Raw genomic sequence first — 23,847 nt, 5'->3', positions numbered from 1 at the left:
GACAGGGCGGAGTCAGTTACACGATTCTGGGATAACACAATGTTAGAGCTTGTGTTGCACCGAAGATTTCCCCCAATGTACGTCCTTTTTCGTCATGGTAACATGACACTGAGCCGTCGGGTAGAATTCGGTATACACTCCCCACTGATGGTGATATCGTGCCAAGTTCGGTGGCAATTGTAAAAAGGTGTCAAAAATACAAGTTTATTTTAATATAAATATCCGTTCGCTGAGACGGATGTACGGTACAGTCTTCGGTCTTGGAAAAAGGGATTAGAGCTAGTACTAGACCGACGGGCATCATACTCACCCTCTTTCATCTGACATTGGAACCACCAAGCCCCGTACTAGATCTCATCGCACCCAAGTTCGATGGTCCCTCGCCACGGTCTTCGGGTTCGTAACTTGTTCGCCTTCTCCCGAAAACGCCAGATCCCCGACTATTTTCCCAGTCCCAGAACCGTCTTGTTGGAGGGGGCAGAGGGACGTCTCTTGGACGGCGATTATTAAAGAGGTGAGCACCTAAACCACCCAGAGCCGCTCCAGTCCAAAACCCTGGCCTCCAGCCTTGATCTGTAGAGTTCTTTGTGTAGGGAGGTGGTGGTGTATAATCGTCACCGTAGCTCCCTGGAAACCATCCAGAGGGGCCCCGTCTGTCGCTGGGGTTTTGTGGCCGGCGGTTGGTAGTTGAACGACTAAAACATGATTTCAGAAAACTGTATGCTATCAGGGCAAATACAGTGATCCAGAGAAGGCCGAACACAATCTCGGAAACATCGAGAGCTGGAAACATTACTTTAATGATACCGACAATGTTGCAGATAGTGGTACGCACAACGAAACCAATTTGTCGTGCCACTCTGCAAGTCTGGGTTTCTCAGAGAACTTGGAATCTGAACAAGGCGATATTCTAATCCACAAGATCCTGTAAATCGCTTTAGTTGGGAGACGAATACAGAGCATTCTCTTGCGCACCTTTCAGGACAAAAGGATCCCCTGGCCCTGACCACCCTTCACAAGAAACCTGAGAACACCGTCGCTTATGGTCGAAAGGAGAAGACTGAAATGGCTGAACTTACTTCCACTCTACCGAACCGCAAAGATTCCGGCAAGTCCGCCACACACTTTTGCAGGGTTGTCGTCAGCTATTCGCATGCCAAACAGTAGTCTTAAAGATACCTTCCAGTCAACATCTGTACCGGTTCCTCCTAGATTGGTGCAGCGCACGACGTCGGGCGTGTACAGTTTACACGGTTTCCCCACACACGTAAGCTGCTGTATCGGAGCGGTCCGACGCGATTTCGTCAATTCATCTTTGTAGAATGTCAAAGCGGGGATTGTCGCTAACTGTTGTCGGGACATGAGGGTATGAATTTAAGAAACGCCACTGTGCGCTTATACATACTTCTAATATGGGTGTCGTGGCATCGACGTGTTCCGATCAAACTAGACGCCGGTTCTGTATTTCTAAATTATACAAGTCTACCACAAATATGAAGAACAAATCATGCAGAGCATCCTCCACACAGGCCATGGCTACACCCCCAGCATGAAGCAACACCAACACCAAATGTCCGAAGTATTAAAGACACAATGCTCGTAACGCCCTCACCCAGTACAAAACCACTCGCAATAACAATGAGGCGAATATCTGATCTGTCTTTAGCGAATCGAGTACGATAGACATGGTCGAGAACGCCGCCAATCAGACGCGCTATCGAAAAAGACGGCGTATTCAAGAAACCAATAGCAAAAGCTACCCCGGATGGTATCCACTTGGCGTACCAAAGATACCTCCGAGTAGCATACGTCTTAAATGCTGCTACAGCCCCAAATATGATTGCAAAAGCGAGCATGAATACGCCACTTTGTTCCGGAAGTTTTCCATCACCTACGAGAAATCAGAGCGAGAAAACAATGCAGACATGCTGCTTACGCAAAAGTCGCGCCAGGCTTAACCAAACATGCGCCGTAGGGGCAGGAAACGAAGGTCCTGGTATATCATATGCCCGATTATATAGGGTATAGGCAGTTGTTGTAACCAAAATAGAAAATGCTGATCCAATTAATTGACCGTAGAATTGGGCCCTCGGAGATGCATGGCACAGGTGCCCTGTCTTCAGATCTTGCATGAGGTCGCCAGCCCTTGACGCTTATTAGATATATAATTATGCAACAGGACAAGGTGCTCACTGTTGGGCCCCGGCCTCTGCTACTCCCCCTGCTATGATATTCGCTACAATATTTCCAGGTTGTATCCAAGCAAAGAACAGCTGCGAAATCTTCCCTAGACCGGAAACAGGGTTGATATCCGTTTCTCCGAGAGCGCGCACTCTGTTAGGCATAATTAGCGATGTGCTCGACCAAAAAGAATATTACATACGCGAGAATACTGAGCATTCCTCCGAGAACGAAGCCCAGGAAGGTAGCCCAAGGTTTAATTCCTTCATGACCAAAGACAATCCAGACCAAGAATGTCCCGAGAATGACGCTAATAACCCAGCCTATTACAACCCAACTCTGCGGCACGAGCCTATCGGCTGTCTCGACTTCATTGTCTTCTTTAGAATCTGAATATGAGCCAACTCCGAGATTTGTCCCAATCGCCTCCTTGACATAACCAAAAATGACGGGAAGCAAGGACACAAGACTGTCAGCGCACATAATCGCTAAGGAGATCCACAGAATCCATCCCCGAGCACCGTCCGTCATACTACCGACTGGTCCAGGAGCCCAACCCAGATGCTTCGAAAGAGGCGAGAGAATCCCCCAACCAACGAACATGCCCTGGAATATTTATCAGTTAGTCCTAAAGTATTGAAAGGGTAAAATGTCATACCAAATTCATTGACAAAGTCACGGGATAACCCATTATGATCCCTACAGCTATTGGTCAAGATCCAAAAAATTGTATCTGACGTTCACAAACCTTGACCGACATAGGACAAACTAGGAGTAAAAGTCCATAACCATTCTTTGGCAAGATAGTTTCCAAATAGAGGGATGGAGAAGATAACCGGGAAGAAGTACGCTGAGAGCTGAGTAGGACGTGAGTGAAAAGTGAGAGCAATGTCCAAATTGTGTCTTACTGTCATAGCCCCCGACGAAGCGAAACTCCATAACAACGCTTGCCAACCAGTGCTTTGAACAACTTCTTGCTCATGCGCAACCAGTACACTTTCCTCCTGGTCTATGATCGGACTAGAAGGTTCGGGTATCTCTTCATCATCGATACGCTCATAGCCAGGTCGTCGGTGCAACCCAGTTTCCGGCGGTGGCAACTTATGTAGCACAGATATGAGATGGGCCGTAGCGGTGCCCGATGGAAACGCAAGTTGCTCCTCAATAATCTAGGAAGGAAAGTTATTATCTTGTATTCCTATCAGGCTAGCAACATACCACTTGCTTTCGGATTGGAGGGGACATGAACACCCTAGAAACATTATTCAGTCACGCCTGAAAGAACTCTTGATGGCCATACCCGAAAAATGCAACAGCGAAAGACCAGCCTGCGGCGGCTATCCAGGTAAGATGAATGGGTGGAGATCCATCTCTTTCCTCATCTAGAAGTCCCAAAGCAGGAAGGATGCCAACAAAGCCCGCCTATACTATGATAAGTCTACATGGTCAATGACTGCATGTGGGTCACCCACAGCCAAAGGCATCGTTCCGGTTGCTACAGCAGTGGTTTGCACGACTATTATTTCTTGGGCACTAAGAGGATTGGGCAGCATTCTTGATATGAGGAAGCCAATCAAGGCGGATTGCAGAGACATCCTAAAATAGCTGTCTTAAGCTCTTTCTTTCGGCAATCACAGTATTGACGAACATGCTGATGAAGCCGGTCTGCAGTCCAAAGTATAGATTCGTGAAACACAGTAAGCATCCTATCAGGAGACCCAAAATAACAGCAGTTGGGGTGAACTCTCTCGAAGCCGAGGAATGTAAGCTTGCGAGCGGTTCCCAGCGGTTCCTGGAGCAAATTTAAGCAACGTACGGGTGAAATTCAACGGAAATTACCCACTGAAGCCAGCGAGAGATGTCCATAATGTTGGCGCTGGCGTGGACGGAGGGAAGAAAGGAAAGGAAAGGCCGCTATCTCTTCGGCCGTGCACTCAGTCAGCAATCGCGTCATCCGAAGAACGAGTGTCGCGTGTGATCCACGTGGCACACCGCGTTATGTGAGCATGCTTGTCTGCAGCTTTGGGCCCGAGTCATTTCATCGATTTGCTGGTTCTGCTGTATCGCCCTTTCCATCAACCTCGACGTCCTCCCAGCGCTGCATATTATGTCCGGCCGAAAAATCAGATCTGCGGATGGTCTACTACAAGTCATTCCTCCTCCAGGACACCCTGCGACGTACGGTGCTTCTGGATGTCAGTGGTCGACTCTAAAGCTAACAGTGCGGCCTGTACAGGTTGCCAAAAGAAGGGGAGAAAAATGTGTTGATCACTTCTGCGCTGCCATATTGCAACAACGTTCCGCATTTGGGTGAGAGGCCCCGGACACGGTCGCGTGAACCGCAATTAATTAATCGCCTTGCAGGGAACATTATCGGGAGTACTCTCAGTGCCGACGTTTTCAGCCGGTGAGTTTGCGCTCTATTCATTCTTCTACGAGCTAATTTCTCCCATTAGTTATAACCGTACGTTTTGGCCGTTTTTGCGTATTTTTTAGGCCTTCTTCATGTCCGGACAGGCACTAGAAATAGAACAACGCTGTATATCTGTGGGACTGACGAGTACGGAACTGCTACGGAAACTCAAGCTTTGAAGGAAAATATCACCCCACGAGAGTTATGTGACAAATATCATCTTCTCCACAAAGAGACTTACGAGTGGTTTGACATTGGGTACGCGAGTGTCCTGTTCTTCCATTAGATTCCCGTACCAACTTCCGTTTTAGATTCGACTATTTTGGACGCACTTCGACACCTTGGCATACAGAGTGCGCGAACGCCCTGCTTCATTTATAGTACCGGCTAACCAATCTCGCAGAATATGTCAAACGATATACCGGAATTTGGGAGCAAATGGTTTCTTGGAGAAACAGGATAAAGAGCAGATTTACTGTGAGGGTTGCCCGAAGTGAGTTGCAATGCCGTCATAAAATCTATGGTTCGCTGAGATCTCAGGTTTTTGGCCGATCGTTTTGTAGAAGGCATCTGCCCACATTGTGGCTATGAGGTTTGAAAAGGTTTTCTTGTCGCTATGTCTTGCTCACAGTTGTATCCAGGATGCTCGTGGTGATCAGTGCGATCTTTGCAGCCGGACGCTGGACGCCATTGAATTAATCAAGCCTCGATGCTTGGTCAATAAAGATCATCGTGTAACGACACGAATATCGACTCATAATTACCTTAAATTAGACCAGATACAACCTCGAACAGAGGAATGGATCAAAAAATCTTGGAAAGCAGGGAAATGGTCCTCCAACTCAGTGATCAACGGAGATGGCGAACTCGTTGACGCGCGGGTGAAGGCTGGATTACTCCCTACGCCCGTCACACGAGATCTGAAATGGGGCGTGCCTGTTCCAATTGACTCGGCGGAAGATAAATCTATGGAGGGGAAAGTTCTATGTAGGTCCATCTACATTTTTCATGTCGGCAGTTAATCATAATTTTTCCGTACTCTAGACGTATGGGTAGGGACCCTATTTTTGACCAAAGCGCACATTTTGACATGTTTCTAGTTCGATGCCCCCATAGGATACCCGAGTATCAGTGCCAACTACACACCAGAGTGGGAAAAATGGTGGTTTAACCCGGAGAATGTCCGTTTATATCAATTTATGGGTAAAGATAATGTGTACTTCCACACGGTCTACTTCCCTTCAGTTCAGCTTGGTGATGGAAGGAATTGGACAACCCTACACCACTTGTCAACAACTGGTAAACTATGTCTCTTGTGCCCAGTTGCGTACGAGGTAGGCTGACTTGTTCTCAAGAATATCTGAACTATGAAGGTGGAAAGTTCTCGAAAAGCCGTAATCGTGGCGTGTTTGGACCGGCTGCGAAGGAGACCGGTATACCATCCTCAGTCTGGAGGTATTACCTCTTATCGACAAGACCAGAGACAGCCGATTCTATGTTCTCATGGTCGGATTGTGTAAGTCCTTCTGACGCCCGCGTTTATCAAACGGGTCTCACATGTTCACCATAGATTGCTGCAAACAACAATGTTTTGTTGAACAAGTCTGTATCTCTCCCATACTGCAGCAGCGTATCCTGACCTTAATAAATCTAGCTTCGGTAACTTTGTCAACCGAGTCCTCAAATTCGTGTCGTCACAATACAACAGTGTCATTCCTGAAAGTGGTGACGAACCAGGCCCACTTTCGGTCAACGACGAACACGATGCCGAGTTCATCTCGGATGTGAACGGATTACTAAAGGACTACATCGACGCCATGGAATCCGTGAAACTTCGTCTTGGTCTCCAAACCATTATGCTCATCTCCATCCGTGGCAACAGCTACTTGCAATCCTCAGGCCTTGGTAAGGCTCTGATGACTTCAGATCCCATACGTTGCGCAAAGGTCCTTTCTCGTGCCGTCAACCTTATCTACGTCCTATCCACTCTGGTGTATCCTTACATGCCTGCAACGACTGCCGACATTCTCGAACAGCTCAACGCCCCGGCGAGATCCGTTCCAGACACACTTTCAACCGATATCCTCGCTGGCCATACTATTGGCAAACCCGAGCATCTGTTCAAAAAGATTGACGAGGGTATGGCTGAAAAATTCCGGGCCCGATTCGGGGGGCTGGAGAGCGCCACGAAGGCTGAGGCGTCAAAGCCCGCCGGTAAAAAAGGGAAAAGTAAGGTCCCACCGGTACCCGCTGCGGACATACCAAAGACACCAGAAATGTTGGCCGTGGAAGCAAAGATAACAGAGCAAGGGGATGTCGTTCGTACTTTAAAGAGTAAAACTCCCAAGACGAAGGAGCTGGACGCGGAGATTAAGGCCGAAGTGGATGTATTGAAGAAGTTGAAGGGCGACTTGGCTAAATTGCGGCATCCTTGAAGCTCAATAGATTGTTAGTCTGCCGCCGTCAAGAGAAGTATATTATTAGATGTACAAAGCTCATCGGTGTTGATGTTATTTTCAGATACCAACCCTGTGCTTAGATCTGTAGAATAGCTATACCGGATAAACATGGTTCCATTTGACTTGGCCGAATGTTTGTCTCTAGACACCAGGACTCAAGGCCTCAGGCCGGTAACCACCCGACTAGCACACGTTTGTTGCTGCGACTTCTCGAGGGGCTGCGACAGAATCTATAATGACCGGAATGAAGATGGTCCTGTCGGGCCGTTTCCAGATGTGCTTCTGGAGCTGCCGAAGCATGCTGGGCATAGATAGAGAAATTTCGGTGAAGTATTTAAAGGAAGCCCTACACGTACAGTTTACACTCAAGCTCCCACGATAATGGTCTATGAAGGCAGAACTTTCCGAGGCTCCGCCTCTGGCAAAATCGTCGAGTCTTCTTTCACTAGGGAGGAGCTTTCTCCCAACGACGTTGTCGTCAAGATCACACACAGTGGACTATGCGGAACGGACTTGCATTACCTGAACATAGATATGGTACTTGGCCACGAAGGTTGGTATTCGTATCATATCGAATGGAACAAAAAAACCTTTCTGACTATGATAACGCAGGTGTCGGTGTCGTTCAAGAGGTCGGACCCTCTTGTAAACGGCTGAACGTCGGGGATCGAGTGGGATGGGGGTACATGCATGAGACTTGTGGATTATGCAGAGAATGCCAGACCGATAACGAGGTCTTTTGCCAGGTCAAAAAATGCTTTGGTTCGGCCAATTCCGACCAAGGTTCCCTTGCGGAACTAGGTGTTTGGAAGGAAGATTGGCTCTTCAAACTGCCGGATGCTCTATCATCTGAACAAGCCGCGCCGCTGATGTGTACGTACGTCCTACTTAAGGTGTGATTACGACTAACCGTCTCAATCTTCAGGCGCCGGTTCCACGGTCTTCACGCCCTTGATCAAGTATTGTAAACCCACCGACCGAGTTGGTATTGTCGGCATCGGCGGTTTGGGACACCTTGCCATCCAGTTCGCGGCGAAAATGGGGTGTGACGTTGTTGTCTTCTCTGGCACTAACTCGAAGCGAGAGGAGGCTTTGAGCTTGGGGGCGAACGAATTTTACGCAACCAAAGGTGTTGATAACCTATCACAGATTGGTTTGCCGAAACCTATCAACAGACTAATAATCACAGCGGCTGGAATGGTGGATTATGACTCGTACTTCGAGATCTTGGCCCCGAAAGCCACCGTCATTCCGTTGACTGTTACTGACCCCAAGTACACGATGGGCGTCCCATACACACCTTTCGCCTGGAAGGGTATTGAGGTGGTTGGAACGGTTCTTGCTGGAAGAGTTATGCAGTAAGCTTGACTCATCATCTGAATCGTTCTGGCTGTTCTGAAACGTCTCCAGCAACGATATGCTAGATTTTGCCGCCCGCAACAAGATAATTCCAAGGATTGAAAAATTTCCCATGACTGTTGAGGGGATTACTGAGGCCATAGATCGATTAAACTCGGGCAGTTTGCGCTACCGAGGTGTTATTACGAACCAGTAGATTTTAGAATTTTTGTTACACTGCATGGTCGCATTTGCCTTCTAGAACTTAGACTTAGAAGTATTTGGATAGAATACGTACACATCTGCATAATAGTGAAGCAGCGGCCTTTGCTTATTACGGTATAGACGACCGTTATGAAAAGCCGAGAGAAATGTGATTGAAAGATTCCGTATACGTGGACGCGCGCGACAACCTCATCCCGGAGCGGCCTTGAATCTCCTGCCGCCTTACGCAATACTTAGTAGTTACTAGTTCGAAGGTCTGTCCGATGTCGGTATCTGCTCTTCACATCATTGAAAGACCTTTGGTTGTTTCTTTGGCTCCGGAGCAAAAGAAATACGCCCTTGTTGCCGGTGCTGACAATTCGTCCTTTAACTTTCGAGTTATTCCGATCGTGATCAGCGCTCTAGATCAGCGCTTGGCATGTTCCTCCCACAGACCAGTGATTAGGACTTGACTAGGCCAGTAAATATGTAGAGATGTAAACTATGGACAAACGAAGGCTAAGAGAGGTGCTGAGTTCTAACTGATAGTACTCTATCAAACAGTGACTGGCCCCCGGTTAACTGCATCACTTAATAAACGCATCTCTGTTTAATATATAAATGATAAGCGATATTTGAATTCTGCGCGTTATTATCGCGATTGAATACTCTTTATAGTCGAGGGCCCAGTGATGGAGGAACGAACGAACGTGCAAAACGTGGTCTGATTTCTGTTTTGGATCTGCGTGGGAGATTAATTTCAGGGCTGCCCCAACATTCTACTTACCGGGTCTTGCTCCCGCCACTTCCTTCTACTGTCTGTGGCAGCTGACGACAAGTTGGATGGCCAGCAATCAAGGCCAGCAAACTCTTTACGACAGAGTAGATGTGCATAAATCATGCAAATCATTGGAGACCTTGCTCGGCGTCTTAAGCGACTATTGTGAGGCTGCCGAAGCTGTGGTAATATTGCAGAAGAAGTTGGCAAAGGCTCTCCGTGAAAGCGCTGGATTGAAAAGCACGACCGGCATCGCTGGTTAGTCCGCTCTACTCCCCCTGGTCATTCTGATGGTCGACCTTGACTTCTAGCCAACGCGTTGGGTGCTAGTGCCAACATCTTCGAAGCTCTCTCCGATATCGACGCTAAGTTTGCGAAGATAGCTGACAAGGAATACGAAGGAATCAGTACCGAGGTCAGGAAATGGTTCAAGAAACTTGCCGTACGTGCGCAGCAACTCCCCAAGGAACAGCTTCCCATTTGTCATTTATTACAGAAAGAGGAGAAGGCTCATGACGATAGAATCGCTGTTGCCAATGGCAAGATTAAGCAAGCAGGTAAATTACTTTTCACTTTGTGTGTTCCTTATCCATTCAACAAGGCTTCCTTGACTAGGTCAGGTCTACGAGAAGAAGTCCAAGAAGAGTGCTCGCGACGCCAGTGACGAGCATGCACGTTACATCACTCTTATCAGCGCTCTTGGACCGGAAATATCCCAGGAAAAGTAGTACGTACAAGTTACTCTTATAGCAGTCGTACATTCAAAGTCATTAAATTTAGCAACCACACATTGTTCGTAACGCAACGGCATACATCTACGACATTCAATGTGGCAGCATGTATGTCACGTATAGCTGATGCTGAATGGCTCCGAGCTTGTGAAGGTGTTCGTCGATATGCACCAACCGTGGGGCCCTTGGGTGAATGGAGAGCTCTTTGCGAAGGGGGCTGGGGAGGTCCTATGCCTCCGGACTTGCCTGACCTCGATACCACCGCTCAACAGCAGCCTCAACTACAGCCACCGCCACAACCGCAAACTGTTCGCGAACATATAAATGGCGCGCTCGATGAAGACCGGCCTTCGCCACCGATGTATCGGCAAGCTGAAGCTATTAACTTGAACTCGCAAGAGCCAACAGAAGCCCATCCTGGGATGTGGTCCGCATATGAGAAAGAAAGGGAACAATCATCACCCATACCTTCCCCTACGCAGCCTCAATACCCCCAAACGCCAACAAGTGCTGCACCACAGAAGCAGAACCAGTCAACACCGCCTTCCTCTTTTGACAATCCTATCCGGCCATTTTTGGATCCTAATACAGGGTCCGTGAGATCATTATCTGCATTCCCTGCACCTCCTACCCACTTCCCGCTTCCTCCCGTTAATTCGCAGCGGCAACAGCAGACTTCTCTAGGACAGTCATCTCACTCATCGTCTGCTTCTCATGTCAGCATCCCGACATTGTCCCGACCATCCGACGTCCGCATTCCTGGTGGTGATGAGAGCATCACTGGGGAGACGACATCGACATCACCTGTCTCTGCCCCGCCTTCCCCTCAACAGAAATTCAATGACAAACCTGACATAAGTAATCAGTCAAGTGGAAGCGCGTCAGATAGCCATGACGGCCTTCGACGTCCGACACCTGTACGGTCACTGACGGTGCCAAGTTTAGAAGAATCATCAGGAACTGTAGCGGAGCGTTCGTCTACCTCCTCAAATACCTCCAAACCACCTAATGAGCGCGAATTTGGGTCCGGTTACAAGTCGCCAACCCGAGGAATCGATAGTGTGAAAGGTAAAGATGTAGACAGACATGACACTGCGACAAGTAGTGGTAGTGTGGTAGCTGCGATGCGCAGCCGTTATTCATACGATGTACGTAGTGCATCTTCTCGTCGATCTCATGAAATGTCTGACCGTATTGCTAGTCTGGAGCTTCCTCTCCTCCGCCTAGGGATATCCCTCGGTTACCTATGAGCGTGACCGATCTGGCTACCCGGTATCAACCTAGTGACGGGCCCTCATCCCCAAGAATCAGAGCTTCTTCCCCGCCTATCGCTCGTCCTCTACCTCCTCTGGATTTTTTCTCTCAAGCGCGGCAAGCCGAGGCGTCCTTCCGTGAAAGAAGCCCTCCGGGAGCGTTCCGTGACGCGTCTACGACGCCCACACCCACGTCCATGCCACAACCGAATCTCCAGACTCACACCGCAGCGCATGACGATGCCGTTCGACGTCAGCAACGTCTCGAAGAGCTGGAAATTAAAGAAAAGGAACAGAAACTTCGTGCCAGAGAGCTAGAAATTGAGCTCAAATCTCGGGAGTTGGAGAGACAACGAGATTTTTTGATGAGTAGCTCAACCGCACTTGGCAGAAACCGAGATGGATATATTAGTGAAGATCGTTCACTCAGCGGCCATGGCAGAGATTCCGATAGACAAGCGAGGGATACTTCACTGTCCCGCTCACGAGACGACGTGCGAAATGAGATTCCACGACCGCCACACGCAAACTCTCTCGCACCTCCATCAACACGCACCTTGGGAAGCAGCAGTGAGGAAAACGGGAATTCCGACAGATCGGGACAATCACTCAACCAACTGCACCCGCCTTATTGCACTTGTGACACTTGCAAGAATTCCAGATATGGCGGAACCACAAGTCGCCCTGGAGAGAAAAGCAAAGGCGGTTGGATGCGGAGATTGAGTATGCCGATTGTTGCTGGAAATGCGTTTTTGGATGCTAAACGGCATGGAGGGACAATGAAGAGAGGATTGATGTCGTTGGACGGGAAGAAAAATGCCAGCACGACTATACTTGCTCAGGAGGATGGCCGGTTGACCACTGGAGGTAGGAGAAGCTATGATGCATCTGGGATCAGCAACCGAAGCGTCACGAATCTAGGCAGGAGGTAATATGGTGCATATTTTTGGATACTCTGGAACGGATTTACTTCTGTAACTTATATTTATACGGGCTCCGTACTTATACCGTCTACTTTATTATGCTAATACTTACGGATATCACCAATAGTGTACTGATTTTTGTGTCTTTCTTCTTCATGACGCTTATGTATTGTAACGCATTTACGATCAGCGACGAGATTTGCATCAAGGTACAGGTGGGCGGAGTCTAACGGAACTAATTGAATGTATATTGCTGGTGAGTAACAAATGCATGCGGGTGTTGGTTATGTGCAGGATGACGGAATGCAAGAGTAAGAACAAAGTTAATAAGGTATAGATGCGGCGACGACAAGATTAAAAATGAGGGAGGCAAGGCAGGAATTTGGACGTCGCAACACCATTAGACGCCTTGTGGCGTAGGCTGCTGCATGGGGCCCGTATCTCTCGATTGACCTTGGATGTCCTACACCAAACATCAGCAGAGAGCCTAACAAGAACGAGAAGAACAAGAACCATTCGCTGTTTTTTTATCGGTCTCGGGCGTGCGCCCGGAATACCCGCCTTGGCATTCATGATCGCCTTTGGGGGAATGTTCGAAGTTATAGGCTGCGGCGGGGCAACTTTATTCGAATTCGGATTCGAAACGGAATCATCCCGTTCTCTCTTCTTCCCTCTCGGCACCTGCTGCTGTGCAGCCAGCGAACTTGCACTGACGGGTGGGGCGCTGAGTGGGTGTGGTGTGGCAGTCCGGGGGGTTCCGCCACTAGTTCTTCCATTAAGGCCTGTCACCTGCACTGGGGGGAGATGGGGTTTGGTACTCCCGGGACGAGGCACGGCGCTTACGGGCCGCGGGGTGCCAGAGCGCTGAGCAGCTAGGGAGGCAGGCGTAGAAGGTATAGGTGCTTGAATGGGGGTCGGGGTTGGCTGTGGCGTGTGAGAAGCAGAGGCGTTGGCCTGGGCTTTTGCGAGTCGCCTTAGCTCTTTCTGTACCCGAATGAGTGTGGTCAGTGATACATTGGTCATACAAGAACGTACCCGCTTCTTCCGGTCTTCTCGTGCTTGAGTCGACTCTTGAATCAACGTGCTTGGATTCCACTGCACGGATCAGATCCAGAACATGAGAAATTGAAATGGAACCTACGCCTTTCAGCCCTTCTGCACTGACAGAGAACGCCTCGCGCTGAGTCTTGAGGTCGAAAGGAGTGATCTTTATGCGCTCCTTGCCTGGACCCATGATCACTGACGTGAGGTAGTCATCCTTCTTCATTGAATGTTTGCCTATGCGCCACACGCGATTAGTACACAGTGGCGGCATAAAGGCGTAGTGAACGCACCAGGTGTGCCCTTTATGAGGTGCTTGTAGTTATTCTTCTTCTTCTTTTCTCCCTTGCCACCTGGATCATCGTCATCGGGATCCTGGGGATCCGCCGCGGGAGTTTGTGGAGCGAGCGCGAGAGGACTGTTGACGGCGACTTCCTTGCCCTTCCCTTTGTCAAGATGGCCTCCCGGTGTGAGTGGATGTGATATGGAGGGCGTCGGTGGCGCATTGGCAGCACCCTGGTCATCGGATGATATGAACGGTCGCACATACTTGTCGTAGGCATCGAGGAGGTAGAAATGGGATATGAGATCTTCAGTGCTCGTGAAAAGGGCTGGAGCTGGAGGATATTGCGCTAGAAAACAAAGTGAACGGGTGAGATTGTGGGCGAGAGGTGGAACAAGAGGCGGACCTGGTGGAGGGAGAAAGAGAGGACCAGGGCTAGATATCGACGGCGGCGGCGGTGTCGGGGCGCGAGAAGGGCCAGCGACTGCGTTTTGCATGCTGACCTGGTTGTAGCAGACGACGACAACGGGCAGTAGTGAACGTCGAGGTCAAGTCAATTGCTATCAAGCAAATTGAAACTTGTTTGCACTGTATTAGTCATCACCCTTTCTCGGACCTTTTTGGTGACACAACACTCTTCTCTTACCAACAAGTTCCAAAAATCTTACTGATACTGTACAACGCCCCCAATATCTCCCCCCGTTATGCAGGGTCATGCCTGATGTTTCCAATCTTTTCCAGTTCGCATTGCCATGAATGCATGCGCTGCACATGGTCAACCTTGAGATGCCTCCCATTCTCAGATTCTGACTCGGAAGCCGCCGCGATGCAAGGTTCTGGGCGCCTGTACTCTCCGGGTGAGAGTTCAAGATATAAGTACCTGGTTCGGTACCACCGGTAACTTCTCAAAGGGCTTCCGATGGGTAAGTTGTTGATTCAGGGCTCAGCTGTGGTAGAATTTGCTCGGATACCGTGGTCAACCTAATCTTGGGACCTCAGGTAAATGGAATTTCAAGACGACATAAGCCCTTCTAAATGACATTCGATGAATATTACTATAGTACACTGTAAGTTTGATATCATACAACATATATCCGTCTAAGTAGTAAAGCACACTATTCGCATCCTAATGATGCGAACCAGACCCAGATGGTCCCGGTGTCTGTCCCCCAAACAGATCCTTGCTGGCCCTTGATCGTCCCCGTTCTACTTCCTCATTGCTATCTCTTACCCACCTCATGCTCTTCTTCCCCTTGAACAAATCCACCGGATTTTTCACAAGCATCACCGCCATCAGGGAAAACACCTGCATTCCTCCGGCAATCGTGAATATCGCCTTTGGGTAGGTGGCAACGGTGCCGCTATAGATAAGACCGAATATCATGGGCTGCAATCAACAGGTCAGACACGACCACACGTAAAGGATCAAACTCGATACTCACTCCGAGGATCATTTGCCCAGTTGCTTGTAGCACAGCTAGCGCACCAAACAACTTGCCAATACCTGCACTGCCCTTGGCTTGGTCCTCTGGGACTGTTCCGGTTTCTATGATCGTTCGCGCCTGAGTGATGCACAATGCAAGGCTTTGCACCGCCGGCACAACTCCGGAGCCCATGCTAGTTAATGAGCTGGCCATTACAAACAGTGCTTCGCTGTGTCTCGATGCCGGCGTAGACGATGAAGAAGAAGACACGTGTACTTTGTAAATGGGTGCAGGAGATAGCACTACAAGCACATTGGACACAATGTCGATGATAAACGAAGTTCGCGTCAGGAACAGATCAAAGCGTATTTCCTGAGCGAGATGGGCTTTAGTTGATTTAGGCTTGGTGGCTTTGCCATTGGAAGATTTGGCCGGTGTTTGAGGTTTCGGCTTGAGAACAGAAATAAAGACTACCTTAAGAATCAGCATTGGTACGGCAGGACCAAAAAGATAGTAGCGTACAGGGCAAAAGAAGGAGTAAAAATGCGGCTCGAGCGCCACCCATGAAAGAGATGTAGTAACTGAGTTGCTCGGCACCCCAGCCATATACATGAACGGCGTACAAGTACTTGAGTTGATAAATGCCCTGCATTTCAAAGCGATCAGTAAAGCAGAATTGACCAGTCTGTTATTAAACTAACCGTTGAGAGCATATACCCGAATAACGCTGCTGCCAACATGGTCAAGCTCCAGTCTCGGTGTCTTCTCGTTCCCTCCGCTTCTATGATGGTGACAGGTAGGAAAATCGACAACGGACTCAAGAAATTGCGAATGATGGCAAATCGCTTGGTCTCCGAGACCCCTTCTTCGTCTGAAGATGAGCTGGCGCCTTGGTCATGGCCACCCGAGTCCTGCCCGCTCAAATCCCTGGCCTTGCCCTTGACGGAGTGAGTCATAGCGTGCTCTCTCGCAGCTGCTTCTCTCTTCTCGGCGGATAAGGACTCGGGGAATACAAAGAGCACAAGAAGAAGATTCGCGAGGGAGCATAACACGGCTAGATAGAATACTGCCGTGACTGATTTGGGCTGTCCTGGCAGCGCGCCTATACCGTTTTTGATTATCCAACCTCCAATAGCGGGACCCATACTAAACCCGACGTAGAACACACCCGTGAACCGAGAGAATATGGTCGCACGAGATCCAGAAGACGTGCAATCGGATACATAGGCACTGGTAGCGCTTTGAAGGGTAGACCAACCGCCAAGGAATCCTTCAATGATGGGAGCGATAATTAATAGCTTGTGACCATGTGACGACAAGGGAGAATGCGGGGTCGAGACAAGAATGAACATGAGGTCCCTGAAATATAGATCACTTGTCAGCAAGCGAAGGGAAATTTCATTATGAAGAATACTTGCGTGAAAAATAGACCAGATGTCGCAATGGCTAGGACTTTTGTACGCCCGTGTCTTTCCCCAAAATGACCCCACCAACCTGTAGTGAGTGCTGAGAGAAGGCCCATAGTCGTGATCATAATGGTTTGAAGCCGGGCGGCGGCAGCCTGAACTGCAGGATCAGAAAGACATTGCGGAGAAGGAAGGTCGCGTGGGTCATCGTCTGTGACATTGGTGTTATAGTCGAAATGTGTGACTTGGGTTAGATAGGAAGGAGAGAGATTAGGTCCAAGAGGGTCAACAGATGAAGATATAGATATTAGGTGGTCACTAGAAACGGAGGGTATTTCGACCAGAGTATGGTTGAACGGATGTGGGTGTAGACGAGAACATGCGAGTTGTGTGAAGACTTCAACTCGAGGCGCGGTGGTCATGCCACGAGTCAGTGCCGCCGTGATGGCGAAAGGTACTAGCCTGTAGCATATGCAATGAGTGCCGCCCATATGATATATCATAAGTAAACCAAATCGCACCAGAGCGGCCTTGCTCTATAGAATGGCTTTCTCGGCCGACCAGGACCCAGAAGCGGCTCGTGTTCCGAGCGTCGCTCAGTCACGCTTTCTGAAGAGAGGGCTGAGAGAACTGAATGATGAGCAAGACGAGAACGAGAGGGTGAGAAGGCAGCGAGGTCACTGCCTATGAGGGGGTCGCCAGCAACGGACTCGATGTTGGGCTGCCTCGACATTGTGGAGGTGGCGTGGTGATGGTGAGAGAGAGAGAGAGAGAGTAAGAGATAAAGATGGAACGGGGACTATTTTGCCGCCGGGATAAGCGTGTAAGATTAGTGCACGCGAATAACCAATAAGTACACGCGTTATCAGCAAGCCTTCAAGGCAGCCAGGTAATGATAAAATGCCGTCCCAGTGGCAGGACGTGTCGTTTGTCGTGTCCTGCTCGACAGTGTCGCGTGTCCGTCAAGTTGGAAGAATGTCAAGAGCAATCCCCGAGAGGTCCCGAGCTGTGTCATTGGTGACGAATAAATCGAGAAAAAAAACGAAAAAGGCATCAGCCATCACGCGCACGCATTTAGTAAAGGCGGCACGACGTACATATAGTCAAGTTTCATACATACAGGTGCCACCGTTACAGCATCAGATGCATCACGATTGAGATCTATTGAGACGAGGTACTGGCAATGAATTCTGAGCACTGTGGCCAATCTATACTGCAAAGGCTGCTTCCGCGCCTGTTCCGAGGATGTTCGGGAAACCCGGCCCGGCTCTTATCGAACCAAAAAACAAGTCCAGTGCGTCTCAAGTACAAGTACAACATCAGTATACAAACTATTCAAGACCCATTCCAAAATCCAAGACAGGAGGAACGAAAGGCCCGGATGACAGCTCCTCCGACCTTAGTCAAATAGTCAACGAGTCAAAACCTTGAGGTTGCCGTGCACTTGGCACTCATTCCGAACTCGTTGCTCACTCGGACCGGTTCTTATCATGACTCAATTCGCCGTTACCACGATGCTGATTCACAATAATATCGTTTCATACAGGAGGCTCACTGGGCCAAAAACGACTAAATCATAGAAGAGATCTCTCGAGATGTTGTAGCTTGAGATGATTCAGATTCCAATTCGCCGGTCGCAAACGCGACCGAATGGCGGACATGAACAGAAGCGGGCGTTTTGGGGGAAGTAGCAAGTGTTTCTGTATGAGGAACGAATTGCATCTCGCCAACGTTACTTCCAGTATTGACAGTGAGGGGTTCCAAGGACACGACGGGAGCGTCCCAGTTGGTTTGATGACGAGCAACAATGGCGATTATGATAGTCGGGTACAGACCCTAGTGGTAACGTTGAGAAGTCCCTTCCCAAAAATAGAAAGTAAGGAAACATACGACAACTTGATTTCCTGCAGAGTTGAGCATGGCGGAACCGAAGTAGGCTGAAGCCTGGATTGCGGTGCTGAGTGGAAAATACGTGAAGCTTTTCGATATCTGAGAGTCATAAGACCCGAGTGTATTTTGATGGAAGTCACATAACCCACCCAGAAGCAAAGATAAATGAAGCCTGATTCGACGAACAACATTAGGATTTTCTCCGTCAAAGTCCTTGACCTCCTGACACGCTGTGGAGAATAGGCGCGTGCGAATGACTGTCGAAGGAGCCTGTAGGCACACTATCTTCAACGCGAATACGCAAAGACCTAGCAAACGTACCAAGCCTTGTAAGCAATCAAAGATGTTGCCATCGCATTCGTTCCCAAAGATAGAAAGAATGTTGCAGCCTGCGCATGATTGCACAATCGTGCCTGTTCTCCGTCTATGAGCTTCCAGCCAGTGTGCCCAGTGCATCCAACAAAGAGGAAAAACATGGCTGGGCGATTTCCGTTAATCTCTGAAACCCCCAAGAGAGTGAGTTACGTACCTACTCCAGCCGTTAGAGTGATCAGAGGAGCAACTATAATCTTGATATCGAAAGCCCATAGAGCACCCGCTCGCCACACAACGACGGCATCACCGATCAGAACTACAAAGCCAAACGAAATCAGCCGTTCCGCCACTCATGAAGTATCTGATTAAAATTACACTGAGTAGGTCCAGACATCAGCTGCATCAAACAATTGCCATGGGAGCTCGACTCACTTCAAATGTGTAGATGAAAGTTTGGGCAACTACCCGATTATTTTGCTCGGTGTATATGTAACCCGAAAAGCGCTCGGAAAAGCTGCCTTGGGAGTCGACAAGCACCGCTTGAATAGGACCCAAAACATCGGCGATATCCATTGCCCACAAAGATGTTGACATCAGGAACATCAGTACGATCGTAAAAACCAAGGCGAGTCTGGGGTATGATCTTGCCCTGTCTCTCCGATTTCGACTAAGACAAATGAGTATAGAGAATTCTACGGTAAACGCATGAATTGCTTTACCGTAATAAAGTGCTAAGCACAGAGAACATGAGAATCAAGTACCCGCCTATTGAAGTATCATTAATCAAGCAGGTCCAGGTAAAGAAAGAAAGACCTTGCCATATAGAACACTTTCCAACACGAGCGCAGTCGTGGTTTGATACAATGAATCACTTAACAGATGAACGATAGCAGCATCGGAGGCCGTAGACATGTGGAGGAGACCAAGTGTGCTTGTAGGAAGGCAGCAGCCTTGCTATAAAACATTGAGCCGGAAGGAAGGGAACACCTAAAGGTACGTATTTCCGAGGGCCCCGATCATTCTGCGCGGCGCTCGTAAATGCCATTGTCAAGTACCATTGGTCTCGAATACTTTGGGCCTGCCTGGAAACTAAGCGGAGAGAAGTCTTCGTGAACGTAGCGCGCAGGAGGAACTGAATTGTTGAGAATTAGCTTTAGTAGCAGATGACCTAGAGTGGGAACGCCATGAACAACCGAGAATGGCATCGAAAATGACGAGAAGTGAAAAGCAATTCCGCATCCAGCGGAACGCTCACAAACCAGTGACGGCTTACCTATTCGAAGATGCAAGAAGAGGACCCTACAGTCAGATGACCCGTAGTGGGAAACGCTACGAACAACCGGGAATGACATCTAGCTCAACAAACTGAAGAGAAGTGAAAATTAATTCCGTATTCAACGGAATGCTCAGCTATTCTGCAACATTTCTTACCGAGGCTTACAGTTCGAGCTAGAGGAAACGCCTCCAAGCACCGCTTTGCACAATCGGTTCTTCCTGGGAACCGCTGTTTTGTTTTCCGAGCAGTTATTTTCGATTCAGGTATAGAGAAGGTCGGAGGAGAAAATTGAAGCACAGGAGAATCAGAGAAGGCAGGAGTCAGGCGACGTCAGTGCCGCGACGGCAACCTAGTGCTAGAAGAAACGAGGGGTAAGGCAAGGCCGGTCAAGAAATGAAGAAATTTTACTTGCCAAGCAAACAAAGAATGTGTATCCAATATAGATGCATCTATCAGTAAATAACGAAAAATGGGTATGTTCGTAACCAGTTGGTATACCATTACACGCCATTGTATGGCTTTAATAAGCATTATCAAACCACCCTGCGCGCGCCATTTCATCAGCCAATCCGTCCCAGTTTCGTCGGCGGGCTTTACGCCCCGCAAGCTCAGTCGCAAATCTATGAGGGAATGACCTAAGTAACAAATCGATCCTAAAAAAGAATAACCGACCGTAGACATTCATCTAGTCTCCAGCGACCCTTTTCGTGATCCATATTAGCAGGACGAACGTCTTCCCCGCCCGATGCGGGGGTATACGGAGGACCTGGCATTATCCGCCGACTCAAAGAATATATCATTCCCGCCACAAACGCGTCCTGCGCGCCAACCTCGTCAACGACGTTATCGTCGCTTTCAGGAACTTCTGTTCCTTGGGAGTCGTGGTCGGCATCTTCATTGTCGTCTTCCTCGGTCTGAGTTGTGTCGTATCTGTTACCATGACCTCGAGGCCGCGAACGTGACCTTGCTTGAGGCGTGCCGAGGCCAAGATGGCTCCGAGCATCACTACTTGTATAGTTGCCAGCGGTAAATGCACTAGATGAAGGCGTACGGCTGCGCCCGTCAGCCCAGAAGTCGCTTCCGCTTCTCACAGACAGCACATCGTTCACTTCACTAGAGTTGGCAGTGGTATTGGCCACTGTATCTCTTCTTCGAGGAAGAGGAGGGTGAGAATTGGAAGGGTGTCGAGCTGTTGACCGATCTTCTACCCATCCCGAGCTCTGGAAATATTCTCGGGTAGGTAAAGATAAGACAGCGGCACCTTCAGAGCCCCAATGCGCTACCAGCAATGCATGCGGAGGCGCGATACTCATGAAAGACAGCAGGAATGTTCGGGGCGTTGCGGCATAATGGGGTGAGTTTGCCTGAGCGTAATGCTTGTTAACAAACAGAACATCTGCATGCGGGATCAGCTAGAAGTGCAATATTAGAGCCGCAGAATCGAGATGAAAATAAAAGGCTCGGACTAACGGCTTCTACACCCTGTCTTCCTCTTCTTCCGACATCCACACTAAAGACACAGTGACTCCTCCATTTTCGTTCCCGTGCTAGACCGTCTAGACCAGTGATATTACTCAAAGTCGTTTTCACTGACCTGCCTTCGAAATGAAGCCAGTCAAACGGGGCAGGACTATTAGGATTAAACATGACCGGGGTCCCCGGAGTCCGTGGTGATGATTGGTTTGACATTGAAGCTGGCAAAGGTGACGCCGGTGGATGCATAGGCGACGCTGGAGACTCTGCCGGCGAGAAAAGTATGTAATTCTCTGGAGCCAAGAGAGGACCAAGAATTGAGACGAATTCCTCGTGAGTTATGTCCGGTAGAGGATTGTGGTTCACGATCGTACGCGTGTCATTATCGACTAAGCAATTACGTCCAGCAATTCTGTCCAAAGCTAAAGTCAAGTACGACGTACCGGCATGGAAGACCCAGGCACTGGGAACACCTGAGCCAGGCCAAATCTTGCAAAATCGCGTGCTGACGCCCTCCTTCTCCAGATCCCGAATTATCATGTTTCCTTCATCGTTTCCACCTAGGGGCGCGACGAGAGCCGCTTCGACATTTGAAAACTGGGCTAAAAGGGACAAAAGAGTGCTTGCAGAGCCGCCACGATTCTTTTCAACAGAATGAGCGCGAATTACTGAAGAGGGTGTAGGTTGACACGGTATGGATAACGTATGTGTCACAAAGAGAGTGCCCGACGCGACGATTCGCAACGGCCGTTCTGTAGAGGGGAAAAATTGAGATTCATGGGTATCCCGACGCAGTTTTGCCATGCGAAGGGTGGAAGATAGAAAGGAAAATATGTTTCCAAGGGTCGGATGGGAACAGAATGAAGAAGAGAAGAGCAAGCCGGTCTTCTGTGTTTCAAATTCATTCGCCGATCATTTACAAGCGAGATATTATCCGGAACCGGGTATTATTAGATTCTGTAGAGGTGATACTTTTGCAACGTCTGCTACGACATTTCTACATCGCCGTCATCGTCTTCACTGTCTAGGTCCTCCCATTCGCGTTCCTCTTCCTCTTCATCAAGCGGAGCTGAGGGCTGTATGCCAAGAGCTTCTAGCTGGCTGATTAATGTCTTCACATGATCCAGGAGCGGTATATCAGGGTGTCCTTCATTCACATGGAGCTGAAATGATGGTAAGAGGATACAAAATGTCTGATGGAAGGAGGACATTACCAATTGACACGTTTCTAAGCGATCCCGAGCATCTTTCGCCAATTCTTCCCAAGCCATATCCTTCAACTTGCCGCTAGTCTCCCGTGCTTGCTCGGCCATAAGAAAGTAACACCATCCTTCAAGATACCAGGCTTCAACTTCCTGGTCATCGGACAACATGACACCATGCAAAACAAGCAATGCTGGCGCATATAGCTCCAATTCGAGGAATAGTTTGGCCAATGATATGCGCGTAGCTATAGGCGGAACTCTGGGATCATCTAATTTTTGGATTAGTTAGAGGTACTGAGAAAACAGCAGGACATACCTAAATCCAGGTCCTTCCAAGCTGACCAGGCTTTCTCCAAACATTCTTTGGCCTCTTCTGGGCGCTGTTGCGACATACGCACAGAGGCCAGAGATTGGAGAGCTTCTGAATTTCCAGGATCCGTCTGCAGTGCGGTCGCCAAAAGGCTCTCACAGTTTTTCTCTGCATCGTCTTCAAAACTTAGAGATAGTAAGGTCGCTGTTCCTTAACACAAGGTACTCGAACATACCAGAGATCATACGAAGGATCCATCCATATCTCAACCTGACCGATTAAAGCGCGAACGATATTTGACTTGATTTGGGCCTCGTTGTCTAAATCATCCCCAGTTGCCTTGACCTTGCCTTTCAGCTGGCCCATGAGCGTATCAATGGCCGTTTGATAGTGCTGTAAAGCCAGCTTGGGCTCATCTTCGCAAAGCTGGGCCAAGCAAAGATGGGCAGATGGAGGAGGAGGAACAGTCGAATTTTCTGCAGCCGATATCATAGCAGTAAAGACCTGTCGACGCGACGTTGAGCATCGTCCGGCAAGGCAAGGAAAAGAACGAACCCTTTTCGCAGCATCTATATCTCCTCTTTCAAGTTCTACTACGCCAAGCATTTCTTGTGCTTCTGTGTTTGTTGGCTCGGTCTCTAATATTCGAAGGATAAATCGTCGAGCAAGATCATAGTCGCATTGGGTGACAAGGCTTTGTGCTTTTTCGAGAAGGGAAGAAATCGAAGGTCCTTTCTGAGGAAAGTCTTGAGGCGGTGGGTCAACTGCCTTTGACTTTGCCCTTTTCTTGGCTTTTGTCCGTCCCATGGTCGTTGAAGAGATGATGAAGAAATTTTCCAATTGGGAAGGTGAGGTCGTATTTCGGGCCGGATGCGGCGGAACTGTTCAACAAGAGCTTATTTTTCAAGTCGTGATTCTGGTCGTACAGATAAATTAGGACGAGT

The 23,847-nt window shown here is 48.9% G+C and overlaps 10 protein-coding genes across 10 annotated transcripts; 3 read left to right on the top strand and 7 right to left on the bottom strand.

The window, feature by feature from the left end:
* Positions 1-237: 237 nt before the first annotated feature.
* EV420DRAFT_1495998 (uncharacterized protein) lies at positions 238-1,381 on the bottom strand. Its single transcript, XM_060470867.1, has 5 exons — positions 1,180-1,381; positions 1,080-1,124; positions 976-1,024; positions 836-925; positions 238-783 (listed from the first exon to the last, which is right to left on the bottom strand). Exons 1-5 carry the CDS (start codon positions 1,360-1,362, stop codon positions 317-319), a joined length of 834 nt encoding a protein of 277 aa, XP_060339465.1. The 5' UTR covers positions 1,363-1,381; the 3' UTR covers positions 238-316.
* Positions 1,382-4,181, bottom strand: EV420DRAFT_1495996 (OPT oligopeptide transporter protein-domain-containing protein). Its single transcript, XM_060470866.1, has 12 exons — positions 4,025-4,181; positions 3,830-3,973; positions 3,654-3,777; positions 3,482-3,603; positions 3,400-3,433; positions 3,090-3,350; positions 2,930-3,038; positions 2,840-2,880; positions 2,384-2,787; positions 2,194-2,334; positions 1,937-2,145; positions 1,382-1,891 (listed from the first exon to the last, which is right to left on the bottom strand). Exons 1-12 carry the CDS (start codon positions 4,045-4,047, stop codon positions 1,506-1,508), a joined length of 1,998 nt encoding a protein of 665 aa, XP_060339464.1. The 5' UTR covers positions 4,048-4,181; the 3' UTR covers positions 1,382-1,505.
* Positions 4,182-4,193: 12 nt separating this feature from the next.
* Positions 4,194-7,272, top strand: EV420DRAFT_55922 (tRNA synthetases class I (M)-domain-containing protein). The gene is made up of 14 exons (XM_060482586.1): positions 4,194-4,359; positions 4,418-4,491; positions 4,546-4,588; positions 4,638-4,645; positions 4,699-4,852; positions 4,906-4,947; positions 4,998-5,087; positions 5,135-5,186; positions 5,236-5,581; positions 5,639-5,646; positions 5,695-5,893; positions 5,950-6,110; positions 6,165-6,196; positions 6,249-7,272. The coding sequence occupies exons 1-14, from the start codon at positions 4,289-4,291 to the stop codon at positions 7,027-7,029; spliced, it is 2,061 nt and encodes a 686-aa protein (XP_060339463.1). The 5' UTR covers positions 4,194-4,288; the 3' UTR covers positions 7,030-7,272.
* On the top strand, positions 7,233-8,796 carry EV420DRAFT_55969 (NADP-dependent alcohol dehydrogenase). The gene is made up of 4 exons (XM_060482591.1): positions 7,233-7,606; positions 7,666-7,926; positions 7,979-8,411; positions 8,464-8,796. The coding sequence occupies exons 1-4, from the start codon at positions 7,435-7,437 to the stop codon at positions 8,606-8,608; spliced, it is 1,011 nt and encodes a 336-aa protein (XP_060339462.1). The 5' UTR covers positions 7,233-7,434; the 3' UTR covers positions 8,609-8,796.
* Positions 8,797-9,032: 236 nt separating this feature from the next.
* Positions 9,033-12,462, top strand: EV420DRAFT_55600 (uncharacterized protein). Its single transcript, XM_060482558.1, has 6 exons — positions 9,033-9,631; positions 9,685-9,815; positions 9,870-9,930; positions 9,989-10,100; positions 10,154-11,252; positions 11,306-12,462. The coding sequence occupies exons 1-6, from the start codon at positions 9,439-9,441 to the stop codon at positions 12,287-12,289; spliced, it is 2,580 nt and encodes an 859-aa protein (XP_060339461.1). The 5' UTR covers positions 9,033-9,438; the 3' UTR covers positions 12,290-12,462.
* On the bottom strand, positions 12,381-14,234 carry EV420DRAFT_55767 (uncharacterized protein). Its single transcript, XM_060482574.1, has 5 exons — positions 14,011-14,234; positions 13,615-13,953; positions 13,422-13,558; positions 12,794-13,375; positions 12,381-12,743 (listed from the first exon to the last, which is right to left on the bottom strand). Exons 1-5 carry the CDS (start codon positions 14,099-14,101, stop codon positions 12,681-12,683), a joined length of 1,212 nt encoding a protein of 403 aa, XP_060339460.1. The 5' UTR covers positions 14,102-14,234; the 3' UTR covers positions 12,381-12,680.
* Positions 14,235-14,619: 385 nt separating this feature from the next.
* On the bottom strand, positions 14,620-17,634 carry EV420DRAFT_1495972 (major facilitator superfamily domain-containing protein). The gene is made up of 7 exons (XM_060470865.1): positions 17,532-17,634; positions 16,956-17,440; positions 16,447-16,896; positions 15,730-16,387; positions 15,551-15,674; positions 15,047-15,498; positions 14,620-14,991 (listed from the first exon to the last, which is right to left on the bottom strand). Exons 2-7 carry the CDS (start codon positions 17,165-17,167, stop codon positions 14,731-14,733), a joined length of 2,157 nt encoding a protein of 718 aa, XP_060339459.1. The 5' UTR covers positions 17,168-17,440; positions 17,532-17,634; the 3' UTR covers positions 14,620-14,730.
* Positions 17,635-18,003: 369 nt separating this feature from the next.
* EV420DRAFT_1472849 (uncharacterized protein) lies at positions 18,004-19,551 on the bottom strand (the record flags this gene model as incomplete). Its single annotated transcript, XM_060469087.1, has 9 exons — positions 18,004-18,270; positions 18,325-18,423; positions 18,474-18,594; positions 18,646-18,823; positions 18,854-18,955; positions 19,015-19,036; positions 19,072-19,306; positions 19,359-19,404; positions 19,512-19,551. The coding sequence occupies 9 exons, from the start codon at positions 19,549-19,551 to the stop codon at positions 18,004-18,006; spliced, it is 1,110 nt and encodes a 369-aa protein (XP_060339458.1).
* Positions 19,552-20,151: 600 nt separating this feature from the next.
* EV420DRAFT_55831 (uncharacterized protein) lies at positions 20,152-22,489 on the bottom strand. The gene is made up of 5 exons (XM_060482579.1): positions 21,832-22,489; positions 21,386-21,777; positions 20,588-21,327; positions 20,328-20,535; positions 20,152-20,270 (listed from the first exon to the last, which is right to left on the bottom strand). The coding sequence occupies exons 1-4, from the start codon at positions 22,190-22,192 to the stop codon at positions 20,436-20,438; spliced, it is 1,593 nt and encodes a 530-aa protein (XP_060339457.1). The 5' UTR covers positions 22,193-22,489; the 3' UTR covers positions 20,152-20,270; positions 20,328-20,435.
* EV420DRAFT_1297842 (uncharacterized protein) lies at positions 22,246-23,823 on the bottom strand. The gene is made up of 5 exons (XM_060468353.1): positions 23,459-23,823; positions 23,139-23,407; positions 22,910-23,088; positions 22,603-22,862; positions 22,246-22,551 (listed from the first exon to the last, which is right to left on the bottom strand). Exons 1-5 carry the CDS (start codon positions 23,708-23,710, stop codon positions 22,375-22,377), a joined length of 1,137 nt encoding a protein of 378 aa, XP_060339456.1. The 5' UTR covers positions 23,711-23,823; the 3' UTR covers positions 22,246-22,374.
* Between the last annotated feature and the right edge of the window lie 24 nt (positions 23,824-23,847).

Source organism: Desarmillaria tabescens (assembly GCF_030435595.1).
Source record: "Desarmillaria tabescens strain CCBAS 213 chromosome Unknown EV420scaffold_1, whole genome shotgun sequence".
Lineage (NCBI taxonomy): Eukaryota > Fungi > Basidiomycota > Agaricomycetes > Agaricales > Physalacriaceae > Desarmillaria > Desarmillaria tabescens.
This window is presented reverse-complemented; position numbering and strand designations above follow the sequence as displayed.